At 34.7% G+C, this 12,930-nt stretch overlaps 1 protein-coding gene across 1 annotated transcript; it reads left to right on the top strand.

Moving 5' to 3' along the window:
- The first annotated feature begins 5,320 nt into the window (after positions 1 to 5,320).
- On the top strand, positions 5,321 to 6,302 carry LOC114726906 (cystinosin homolog). The gene is made up of 5 exons (XM_028913627.1): positions 5,321 to 5,439; positions 5,578 to 5,710; positions 5,806 to 5,895; positions 6,002 to 6,126; positions 6,254 to 6,302. The coding sequence occupies exons 1-5, from the start codon at positions 5,321 to 5,323 to the stop codon at positions 6,300 to 6,302; spliced, it is 516 nt and encodes a 171-aa protein (XP_028769460.1).
- Positions 6,303 to 12,930: the final 6,628 nt, after the last annotated feature.

Here is a 12,930-nt window from a genome sequence, read left to right as displayed (position 1 = left end):
AAGTAGGGCTGCAAAATCTCGGATTCGATTTAAAAATTATTGGGACAACTCCATTAAAGACCACTACTGTGACCTTATTTGAGTTTTGTCTCAAAAAGTTCTAAAATTTTACTACCTTTGGTATTTAATATAGAACTTAGTTAAAAATTTAATTTGGTTCAAAATACAAGAACTCAATCCACTTTATTTCTAATATTTATTTATTTTGTTTTCAAGTAATCCTTGTCATAAATGTACATGTTAATAGGAAGTCATTTCAATACATATAATTAACAAATATATTTTAGGAAACACAATATCTATTTATTACAAATAACTAATTTAATTAAATTTTTTAGTATTTATAAATTAGTTGTCTAATTTTTATATTAAGAAATGGAGGTAGTATTATAGGATTAAAGAACCAAAGTGACATTGCTCTCTCTTGTAATTTTGCACATATTTGTTAATACATTTCATTTTCATTCAAAAAAAAAAATCAAAGTGACATTATAAAACAAGTCTCAAAAGTTATTATTTTTTTACCTTTAAACTTGTCATTAAATGCTGTTTAAGTTGTTATTAAAAATCAAAATTAAGTTGAGTCATTTTCCTTAAGGAGGTCTTATGAAAGAAAAATAATTACTAAAAAGTCTCAATAATAACCTAAGCAACCTATAACAAGTTTAGATATAGAAAATGACAATATTTGAGATTTGTTTTACAATTGTATTTTTTTTATCTCATTATAATTCTCCCTTTTTCTTATAAGGGCTCACCCACTCATTTTACAGTCTTATAAATAGTACTGGCTGTGTGAACAATGTCAGCTTGTGGCTCAGTGTTTTTTCTCTAGTTACGAGGTAGTTGGGTTAGATTTGAATTTCAAATGTTGAAATTTCCTCCATGTTTCATCTTTCTCTAGCGTTGTGTGTGGCTCGACAAAAAGAAGGAAAGGGGAGGGCAGGGCATGGGAAGGGAGGGGAAGAAAGGCGAGGAGAGGGAAGGAATTTTAATAATCCTTTGTTTAGATTGATAGATGAAAGGAATTTTAATAATCCTTTGTTTAGATTGACAGAGGGAAGAAAGGGAAGACATTTTAATGATACCTTATTTGACATGAGAGTAGAAGGGATGGGAGCTATTCAAAAATTAACTATTTTGTTCTTATAAAATTTAAATGTTTTTTATTTTTTTTAGGGAAAACCATATTGAAGGTATCTATACTTCCTCTCAATTTTTAATTTGGTACCTATGTGTTTTTTTCCCTTTAATTAAACATTTAATTTTATCTTTTTAGCAACATTAGCTTTTATAACTTTGTTCTATTGATATTTTTAGTCTCTACATAAGGATTAATGATGTTAATAGAGGAAAAATAAAGATTTAGTTAAGAATAAAAAACACATAGGTACCAAATTGAAAATTGAAAAAAAGTATAGGTACCTCCAATATAGTTTTTCCTTTTTTTGATTTTATCAATATGTATGAGGCAATTTATCAACTTTAAAAAAACCACTAGATTGTGCTTTTGCCACAAGCACAACTCATTGAGATAAAACAAAATAAAAAAATTGAAATCAAATTTCTTTCCATAATGTTATTAGTTGATTCTAATATGTTCAAAAGAAAAATTACATTGTTACTATTTTTTAATCTTTTATTTCCTTTTTTTTAATTTTTTAACTAATTAAAAGATTAAACGATGCTTATTATCTAGCTTAAGTAAATATTACTCTATATTGACTTTTTCAAAAATATTATAATTCTTCATCGTTTCTTTTTTTGTCCTTATGATTTTTATCATTTCATATTTTTTTCAAAATTTTAAGTAGTTTGATTTTTTTAGTTGAATATAAGAAGAGAATGAAGTTGAAATGATTAGAGTTATTAAAATTGTAAGATTGAGGGAGAAGTGTAGAATGAAAGAGCCAAAAAGAAGATAAAAGAGAAATTATAATACTCTCCCGGTCCTTAATATAAAATCCAATTCTTGAGTTGGTTTTGGTCATAAATATAATACTCATTTATTATATTTATTAATTTTTTCTAAATTATCCCTATAGATACTCCCTCAACCATAATCAAGTAAAAAAGTAGAGGAGGTATTAAGAAAGATTATAATGGTGTTTTAAGAAAAATGTATCACTTTTTTTATAATTAACTAACTTACTGAATTTTTTTAATCTAATTAAATTAATTAAATAAAATTTATATTAAGGACGGTCGTCTCCTCTCTTTAAAAATTGTTAGAGCCAATCCAGAGGAGAAGAGCAGCTCCACTTCCCTCCCCTCCCTCTGATAAAACTCCGCAGCAAATACAGTGTAGGAGAGTCTGCATTGTTCCTTTTTCCTTTCCCAGGTGCGCCTATCCGTTTTCCTTCACTACTCTTTTTTCTTTCTATTTTTCAATTCAATGGAGAGCTTCAACCCAACTCTTTCTCTTCCACGAGGCATGAGAGAAAGAAGCCGGTGAGTACGACGATGAACAAGGTCATGAACAGCGAAGATAAGGAAGGGTAGATGATGAGGAAGAAAGTGACAGAGTAGGAGAAGAAGGCGAAAGCCACCGAGGAAGAAAGTGGGTCCTCACATATTGAAGATCATTTCCTCTACAACCTTTTTCGAGGTGTCGTTGCCATTTCAACTTGGAATGACCACCTCGTCCATCAAACACTAGCATTTATATTCATAATCTTCTTTTCACTATTTCCTTTTCTCTTTTTTGGGTCTCTAATATCTCTTCGACTTCATTTCTAGGGTCGATATCTACTTCCTCCTTCCTTCGAGTTCAATCCTAGTGGCTCCAAATAACGTTTTGTTCGTCCAGTTCTATGGCCTTCTCTATGATGGATTTATTCACCATCTTCCAATTGACATCCTCTTCATTTTTCTCATCCTCATCTTCTTCCTCTTTTTCTCATCCTTTTCCTGCTACTGTCGGCGATATGGATTAATTTTAAACGTTGATTAAATCTGTCATAAGGAAAGCTGCATGTGTGGCATTTGGAAGTATGAGTAGTTTAAAGTGCGCGTGTGTATGTATATGGTTGGATGTGTTGTAGAATGTTAACTCTGTCTTTTGCCACTAAGTCAAGAGAACTGGAAAAAGTGTTGGATGGAATCTGTTATTTTTTTTCAATTGATTGATCTAAATTGACAAAGTGGTAATGTTTTCTTTTTCTTATGCATACTCTATGACCAATAATTTTTTATCAGGAAGAACAGGTGGAAGAGCACAAATCTCTGGCATCCAAATATTCATTTTTTCCGGCGAGGACCAACAAGAACAGGAAGAAGTAGCACCTACTTCTGACGGCAAGCCTTTGAGTTCTGGGCTGAGGCCTGAGAGACAAAGTTATTTGATGACTCAAAATAAATTATATATGATAAGAATTAAAGTATTAATTGTGAAGCGATTAAAAATTAATATAGACAAGTTTAAAATTCAGCTCATGACGAATATGGACTTGAAGTTTTCTTCAGTAAATAATGGTTCCGTCTCATGCCTCATCTCATGTAGAATTTTCAAGTGGTTTTATTTTTTTAGATAAAACAAGGATATCCTCGAATCATATTAGATTTAAGATTAAAATAGTCCTCCCAACAAATACGTTTTCCGAAATTCAAGCTTGTATTCTTCTCTTTATGAGGATGAGGCTGTTACCACCTCAACTAACAGCTTATTGGTCAAGTGGCTTTATTTTATCATGATCTATCACTATACTAATTTCATTCATTTAATATTATTTAAGTTAAAATTTGAGGAGTTTCCTTAATTTTATGATTTGCCCTTTTACCCCTTTACCCACCCCACTGTTCCATCCACACGGAATCGGGGATCCGGTCTCCCCACAGCTTTTTCATGGCCGATTGGCCGTAACCCACGGGCCTATACGAGGTACCATCCCATGTGGCTTCAGCACAGGTTCACGAGGTGTTAGGGGATTTTAATATTTTTGTAGAAAATAAATATAATTCCACGTACTTATACTTTTTTTTTTTTGAAAAAACTTTTTAAAAAATATAAAAAACATTAGAAAAATATTTATTTTGAAATATGAATTTTTGTTTTCTGGTTCTAGGCAGTGCCGTCGCCAGTCGGTCGGATCTGAATTCTGATGCAAGTACCAAGGCTAGAATAGAATAGAGCAATTAATTGTTGTATCAAAAGCCAATTTACATTGATGGACAAACCAAAAAGGGAGAATATCTTTCTCCCTCATTTTCATTCCTCGGTCAGAACAGAAAAGCAGGAAGAGTACGCATGTAAAGAAAGATCAACAATAGCGTGGACTTTCTCCGCCGTGAATGTGAACTAAAAATCAAAGCTTTGTTGCTTATTATTAGGTGAGCTTTGCGGAAAATCAATGCCCTTCATCATCTACTAACCTTGGCCGAGTAGTTTCTTAATCCGATTTGGCGAGCATTTGCAGATTTCTAATAGAAGAAAGGGTTTTGGGATATTTTTAAACAAAAAGATATCAGAAGAGAGACAGTTGAAGAACATGAATGAGACGTGTGATTATGACACCAAATATGAGCTGATGAACTGAGGACTGGAATTAGTGCAACAAACTGAAGTTGATTTGCTTGTTAATTGGACAGAGTTACCATAACTAGAGGTAAGAACTTCCCTTTCATTTTTTATTCATTTTGGACTGGTTTAGAAATATATATATATATATATAGAGAGAGAGAGAGAGAGAGAGGGAGGGAGAAAATTATGGTCTTGTTATAGTACTGTATGGTTCTATAATTGGTGTAATTTGGGTGTTGTTAGTTTGTATTGTGCTTCATGTAGATGTTGGGCAATATCGCTGGGGAATGAGGATATGCATTGTTACTGTATTCTGGTGCTGTGCCTAATTTTGGAGGCCATTTTGCTATATAGAATTATCTTGTACATTTTGGTCAAAGGGGGCTGTTTCTGTGAAACTTGAACAAATAGTATTTTGGTTATTTTGCATGTGCCCGAAATGACTCCCAAATTCCTTAAATCTTCTTTTTAATTAGGGAAATTAGGAGGATTTGATTAATATTAACTTCCTTATAGGATACTTAATTGTCATTTGCTCATCTTTTTATGGTCCTTTTCCAAAATTTAGGGAAATATTTATGATGCATTTCCAAAAATGTCCTTTTATGCAATTAACCCTTATTATGAAGTGTCCTCTTTGACTTTATTAGGGAGGTTAATCACTTTAAGTGTAGTTGTGGAATGTTTTAATATTTGCCTCAAGGCATTAACTATTTTCAGCTCTTTGATGCAATTATTGTACTTTTTTGGCTTCTTTAGCACAAAAATTTACCTCAGACGAGCAAGCCCTCCACGTCAAAAATGGCATCTTGGAATTCGGTCCCACTTCATGTGTCATACGAAGTTTTGGGTTGGTTGACTTTTGTTTGCTGGTCTATCAGTTTCTACCCTCAAGTTTACTTGAATTATCGTAGGAAAAGGTTCCAGCAAAATATATCAACTTCTTCCTTCGTTTATTATTATCTCACAAATACAGCTTTCTTGCTTTTACTCCTTTCCTTTTATCATTTTAATTCGCCTCATTCGTATGGGTGTTGGAAATGGTTATTTGATTTCAGTGTTGTGGGATTGAACTTCGATTTTGTGCTGTTGAATCTCACGAAGCACTCATCCTATATGTTTTACAATACATCTCTATACTTCAGCGCTACTGTTCAAAAGCAATACAAAGATAAGTACGGTCAAAATGAGGTTGGTTCCTTGTATAAGCAGCTCATAAATACTAATTCTTCAAAGCTTATAGCTTTGATATTTAGAAACCATATTAAATTCCATTTGTGTTTCAGATGATACCTGTAGCAGCAAATGATGTTGCTTTCTCATCTCATGCTGTTCTACTCACTGCAATTACCTTGTTCCAGATTGCAATCTATGAAGTATCATAATCTTTTTGATTGAGCTTTTTGTACTTTTAATTTTATTTTTGTTCTTTTAATTTTCGGGGTTATTGTTGAAATTTCTTATTCTAGTCTGTTATTGTAGCGTGGAAATCAGAAGTTGTCCAAAATAGCTTGTGGAATTGTGTTCATAACTTGGTTAGTTGTCACAATCTGCTTCTTCATAGCTTTGCCTGAACACCATTGGCTGTGGCTTCTCTCAATATTGAAGTATGTTATGCTTTCTCAACTAATTTTCTCCTATTTGAGCTGCCTTCGATAACATCGGTTCTCTACACTTAACTTCACAGATATGACATTACATGATTGAATGCCATGTGCACGAATGTTTATTTAGGATTGATCTCCTAATTAACTGTGTTGAAGTTAACCATCTTGCAGTGTGATTCAAGTTTGTATGACGACAATAAAATATATACCTCAGGTCAGGATTTATTTGATTTTGTATTCAATTTTGTATTCAGCTTCTCTTTATGGAAGTTGTGTTACAAGGAACATGTTTACCAAACTTTATGTTGAAAATCATATTTCTGATGATGAAAACCTGTATTCGATTTAGTGAGGATAACTTTATGGATCTCCCAATACCATTGTTCTTTATAAACAACAAATTCTTTAGATTATTGTTCACTGATAGATTCCATTTAATAACTTTTTTTTAGTGTCATTCTTGGCCTTTCTCCACCACCTTTCATACAACTAAAGACCATCTATTTAACTCTCTTCATTGATGCCCCCAACGGCCTTTTCTGCAAATGTTTGAACCACCTAAAATGATTTTCTGCAATTTTCTCCTCAGTAAATGCCATACCAACCTTTTCTTTTGATTCACCTAAAATTGCTTTAGCAACCTTCCTAACTCTTATGGATGTTTCATCCCACATGATTTTAATGCTTCCTTGCAACTCTCAATCATCTTCCTCCAATAGTTTTATTTATTTATTTATTTTTTTGATAAGTTCCAATCGTTTTATTCTGAGTTGTTTGTCAGCTTTTAGCAGCCAGAACTTGATACTAGGCTTTATAACTTGCTGACACTTCTGTTTTCGTATCTTATCAAGAACATCAAGGACCAAGACCTTAACTCTTAATATAAGGATTTCCCTTGGAATCACTTGGCAGTCCTTACATAATCTTCTATTTAGATTCCATACTAAAAAGAAATCAATCTGCAACCTTGAGGCTCCACTCTTATATATATGATCTACGCTCCTCCTACTTCTTAAAGTGTTGACAATCCTTAAATCATATGCCAATTCAAAATCAAGATTGAATTACCCTTCTTTATTAAGTTCCTTAGAACCAAAATCACCATGAGCTCTTGTATAAGGTCTTGCATCCTTCTTGACATGGCTCTCAATGTCTCCATTGATGAAAATCTTTTCATCTTGTCAGATGCCTTGAGCGAACCTCTCCGCATCTTCTTAAAACTTTTCCTTAAGATATCCTTTTGTCCTTGCTTAAGGTGCATAGCCACTTATGATGTTCATAGTATCATGCACAAAATCATTCTTAAGGATGAGATCTCATCCTCAATCTTTTTTGCTTCCATCACATTCTTCTTCCAATTCTTGTCAATGATAATACCAACCCCATTCCTTGCTTTTACTTTCCCTATGCACCAAGTTTAAATCTTGCAGAGTAAAGCTCCTTAGTCTTTTCTCAAACCCATTTAGTTTCTTGAAGGCAATATGATAATTCTTCTCTGAATCATGGCCGCTTCTGCATAGATTTATGTGTCAAAAGTGCTAATATTCCAAATACCAAATTTGATCTTGCTCTTCCGGACTAAATTCTCTACCCATTTCTGTTCTTGTAAATGTGGGAGCTTTTGCTCATTTAACATTACATTTGGGTGTAGAAGCTCTAGCTCATTTGATGCTGTACTTAGCCATACAATGCATTACTTTCAGATAACAACCCAACATTAGCACAATATCATCTTTGATCTGTGTCATGGATGATTCTATGGAGTTTTATGTTGTTTGTCAAGGACCTAAGGCAGCCTATATCCTTTATTCAAGTTGGAACTGGCTATAAAACACAAGCAAAGTTTGAAAATCACATGTCTAACCTGATCCAAATACCCAGTCTGCTTTAGAACCCTTTTTGTACTTTGCTTTGATTTGTTTGAAGGTTGTTCTCATTCTTTTAGCCGGGGACTACTATTGACATATAACGTATTGGCCATGGCCATTTCCACCTGTGATTAATAAGTCATGAATGTAGGCTGTCATGAACTTCCTGAGAAAAAGTACAGAAGGCTGGAGCATTGGGAACATTCTGCTTGATTTTTCTGGAAGCATTGGAAACTATGCTCAAATGCTCATGCAGTCAATAGATCAAGGTTTCCATTGACATCTGCTTTAGTTATAAAGCATGAACCTTTCTGAGTTTATAATATATTAATGACAAAATTTCTAATCTTAGGTTCTTGGATGAACTTCTATGGAAATATAGGAAAAGTAATGCTATCTTTGGTACGGATTGTCCTCTCACTGTAACTTATACGGAATGACTATAAAGTGTTGATGTTGATGTATTTTGGCAATTGTAGATTTCTGTATTCTTTGACATTCTGTTCATGATCCAACATTATGCGCTATATTGGCACAACAAAGGCCCAGAGGCAAAGATTGCTCCTGAAGTTGACATCACCAATTCTATTGATAGACCAATGGTAAGAATTTCTACTGTCTAGTATGTAGTGGTTAAGTCATCTTTGAATGAAATCATTCTCCAGAGATGTTAACACATAGATCTAAGAAAAGTTTTAGAACGGTATGTCTGTAGTAATAATTTAGGGATTGTTCCCATGAATTATTTGTGTGTCTCAGAGGAGACTACCAAAGTGATTGAGCAAGGTTGAAATGAACCTATTTTAATGAAGATTACAGAAAAAATGTTACAAAAATGGCAGCAAAGTTGGTATCATTTGAGGCAGTAGAATTTAGTGCCCAAAATACGTAGCCATACAAGCGTTTGATATATCTTTCAAACATGCACCCATATCCTTAAACTTTTAATGCTATCAGCTTTCATGAGATTCTAATTACATTGCCTTTCTACTAAATTTTGTCAGAATGAGGGTAACTTGATATTTTGACGTTTTTTTGTTCAGAGGAAAAGGGCCTAAGGTATCTTCTTCCCTAATGTTTTAGACCCAGTATCTAAGACATATACCAATAGCTCTCAGAAAATGAGGTTTTTTAGACTGTGCTCGTGGGAAGATATAGCATCAGCAAACTTGGTTTAACTCACTAGAATTTCCAAGTGACATGACTAGCATGCTTTGAGTGTGGTATGGACATGGTTAATGCTAGGGCACTAATTCCATGATCTATAGTTTTCAGATAGAAAGTTAAAGAGCATTTCTAATGGAACATGAATGTTCACTAAATAACATGCAAATATCTGTATGCATTGACATAAATTATGTTGATGACTTTCCATATTTAGTGATATTTGATATAATTTTTTGGGGTTGTTTGGGCAATCATCATTACATTTTTGGGATATTTTGATTTGATTCATTTTCTAAAGATTGGGCTGAATGTACCTTTATGAATTATTGGTAAATACAGATAAAATTGGGTAAAAATCGGTTTATGGCAAGCAAATATTCTTTTTGATTGGTTTTCATATGGTGATTTTAGGAACTACTATTGGAGGAAGTGGAGATGGAAGAAATTGAGAAGTGGCCTCTAGTGTCATAGCACTGGCATTGCGATGCCGCAGCTCAATACCAACAGGACAATGATCGTGCTCTCTAGTGCGGTAGCACTGAACTCGTGGTGTTGTGGTACCATCACGGACCAAAAATGCACTTGAGTAACCACTTGAATACAATAATCACCACTAACATTGACCATACTTTAGGGTTGTTTCCCTGTCGTAGCTAAGTTAATTTCCACTTGAACTTTGTTCCTCGTTTGTCTTCCTCAAATTAAGCAAATGTGTTAAGTTAGTGCTCAATTGGGTTGTTGACTTACTCTTGATGGGAATGACACTCTACCTGTCACTTTATTATTTGATATAGCCTGTGTACTTGCAGAAATTAGGTTTAACACATTTTTGGCTGATCATATGTTTTCAAGGTGGAAGACAGATATGCCTTTTCCTTGTTCTTTGTTGTTTTCTTACGGTATTAGTATTATTTTTGGTGAAATGTCTTCCAATTTTATTTATACAGTTATTGAGGTTGTTAGTTGAGGAATACTGGCTAGTGAAAAGCTTAAACCAGAGGTCAACGATGTAACCTTGCAAATACTTCTCATTAGCTGACAAGTCAAAATGGCCATGCGCTCTCCAGTCTCTCTACATCAAAGAGCTTCCCTTTTAGTTGCCGCTATAGCATGATTAGTTTCAGGAGTTAATATCAGCCCTTCAGACCTGGCAAACAGTAGGAACCCTTCAAGAGCTATCCAATAACGGTCTGGATTAGTAAAACATTAGTGAACACACTTCTCAGGCACTATTTGGCATTGGCATTTTCTGCTGCAACCTCTACAGTTTCTGATATAGCTATTCGTATTCCGGGGCTTGATGGATCCTTTTCGAGGATTCTTTCACCTGCCTCAGTGTTTGTGGTTGGAGATGGGAGTACTTGCACCCCAAGTTTGCATTATCCATCTCTGGTATGGTTTCAGATCAAAAGATACACGAGCTTTTTTGTTTGTCCTGCCATGGATCGAGGCATCAAGTGTCAACAATGCACAAAAGATTATCTCGATAGCTTTATAATTTGAGCAAGTGATGTTTGTTTGTTTATACTTGGGGTTCGCAGGTTTGTGTATATTCAAAGAGATGGGAGTTTAGGCATGGAGAGGGAAGAGTAATTTAGCTTGAAAATTTTTATAGACCTTTTCATAACATTTAAACTTAGCAGTAGAAATGTTTATGGCATGGGATAATAGCTTTTTATGATCTGGTGATTTAGAGTGTCATCATTGATAACAAATTCTTACTTACAATTAAAGTTTTTTTTATTTATTAAAAAAAATGAAGTTTTGGGACAAGATCTGATGACGTGTCCTGTGAAAGATCATGTTAGAGATTACAATAAAAGTATTCGTGGACCATCATCTATCAGTTTATGTTTGTTGAAATGGTTCTTGACAAAAAGCATGTAGTCACTTTGAATAGAATTTTTATTATGTTGAATATTAACAAGAATTGTAATTCGAGAATCAGAGATTCATTCTACTTTCCTAGCAGAGGCACAAGGAAAAATTTTACAGTACTAATAGGACCTTCACAACTCTCCACTTTTTTTTTTTTTTTTAATTGAACATGTCCTATTTAAACTCCGCCTATATTGTATAGCCAGTCCCAAATCCGGATAAAGGAGGAGGGTTGTGTTAGGCCCTCGACAGCCAACGTAAAAACCCGTCGAATCTCATGAACATGGATCAACGAAGTAATTATGCTAATGCTAGGTCGTTGCCCGGAAGTGACACGTTGTATGGCTCGAGTACAGTGAGAAATGAGTTAGAGCCGCTGCATTGTCGCCCGGATGTAGTGTTAAATGAGCGAGGGCTACCGCACTCTCTTGGACGAAAGCGGCTAAAGAAGTTAGTTCATGAGACTGAGATTAGATTTGGCACTTGGAATATTGGAACGCTAAATGAGAAATCTATGGAAGTAGCAGGAGTTATCAGGGACAGAAGGATTAATATCTTGTGCCTCCAAGAAACCAAATGGACTGGAGAAGCTGCCAAGGAACTTGGAGAGTATAAACTTTGGTACACAGGAAAGGTGAGTGCAAGGAATGGGGTTGGTATCATCGTTGATGGAACATGAAAAAGAAACGTGGTAGAGGTTAAAAGGTTTGAGGACAGAATAATATCGTTAAGAGCAATTATTGGAAAGGATATTATCAATATTATTAGTGCCTATACACCTCAGATTGGGACAGAGACGTACCTTAAAGATAAGTTCTGGGAAGATATGGAGGGGTTGGTTCAAAGCATACCACTTGAAGAAAAAAATTTTATCGGTGGGGACCTTAATGGACATGTCGGTAAGGAAGCAGGACAATTTAGCGGGGCCCATGGTGGTTTTGGTTTTGGGGAGCTTAATAGTGGAGGACAATCTATTTTCGACTTTTCTCTTGCATAAAATCTTAACATTGTCAACACTTGTTTTAAGAAGCAAAAGGAGCATTTAATCACATACAAAAGTGGTGTCTCAAAATCACAGATTGATTTCTTTTTGGTTAAGAATCTGGACAGAAGATTGTGTACTAATTGTAAAGTGATTCCAGGAGATGGGGTGATTGCCCAACATAGAGTACTTATTCTTGATGTACATTTTAAGAGTACTAGGAAAAAGTACCATCAAGTGGTAAAACCCAAGGTTAAGTGGTGGCAGTTAAAGGGTGAGAAGCGAGAGCTATTCAAAAGGACCCTTTTAGAGGAAGGGATTTGGGAGTCACAGGGAAATGCAAACATGATGTGGGAAGAGATAGCTACAAGGGTTCGTTGGGTAGGTAAAGCAATTTTGGGAGAATCCAAAGGTCCTGGTCAGAGAGATAAAGAGATTTGGTGGTGCGATAAGAGTGTGCAAGAGAAAGTCAAACAGAAAAGAGATTGTTTTAAGGCCATACACTCGTGCAATAATGTAGAAAACCGGGAAAAGTATCAGTTGGCTGAAAAAGAGACGAAGAGAGCAGTAAGCAAAGCACGTACTAAAACTTATGAAGGGTTTTATCAGGAGTTAGGAACAAAGACGGGATAAAGAAATATTTACAAGATTGCGAAGCAAAGGGAGAGGAAAAAGAGAGATCTGAACCAAGTAAAGTGTATAAAGGATGAAGATGGTAAAGTGTCAGTTACTGATGATGATATTAAGGACAGATGGGAGGCTTACTTTTACAAGTTGTTTAATGAGGGAAGCAATTATGCGACTCAGGACTTACAGGACTTACTAATTAACGAAGATGATCAGAATTTGGCTTTCTACCGCAGAATCCGCATCGGCGAGGTTAAGGCAGCTCTCAAGAAAATGGACAAT

This window comes from Neltuma alba, unplaced genomic scaffold (genome assembly GCF_004799145.2).
Source record: "Neltuma alba isolate B1F8T4 unplaced genomic scaffold, ASM479914v2 tig00012410_pilon, whole genome shotgun sequence".
Taxonomy (NCBI): domain Eukaryota; kingdom Viridiplantae; phylum Streptophyta; class Magnoliopsida; order Fabales; family Fabaceae; genus Neltuma; species Neltuma alba.
Note: the sequence above shows the minus strand (reverse complement) of the source record. Positions and strands in the feature narration are given on the sequence as shown.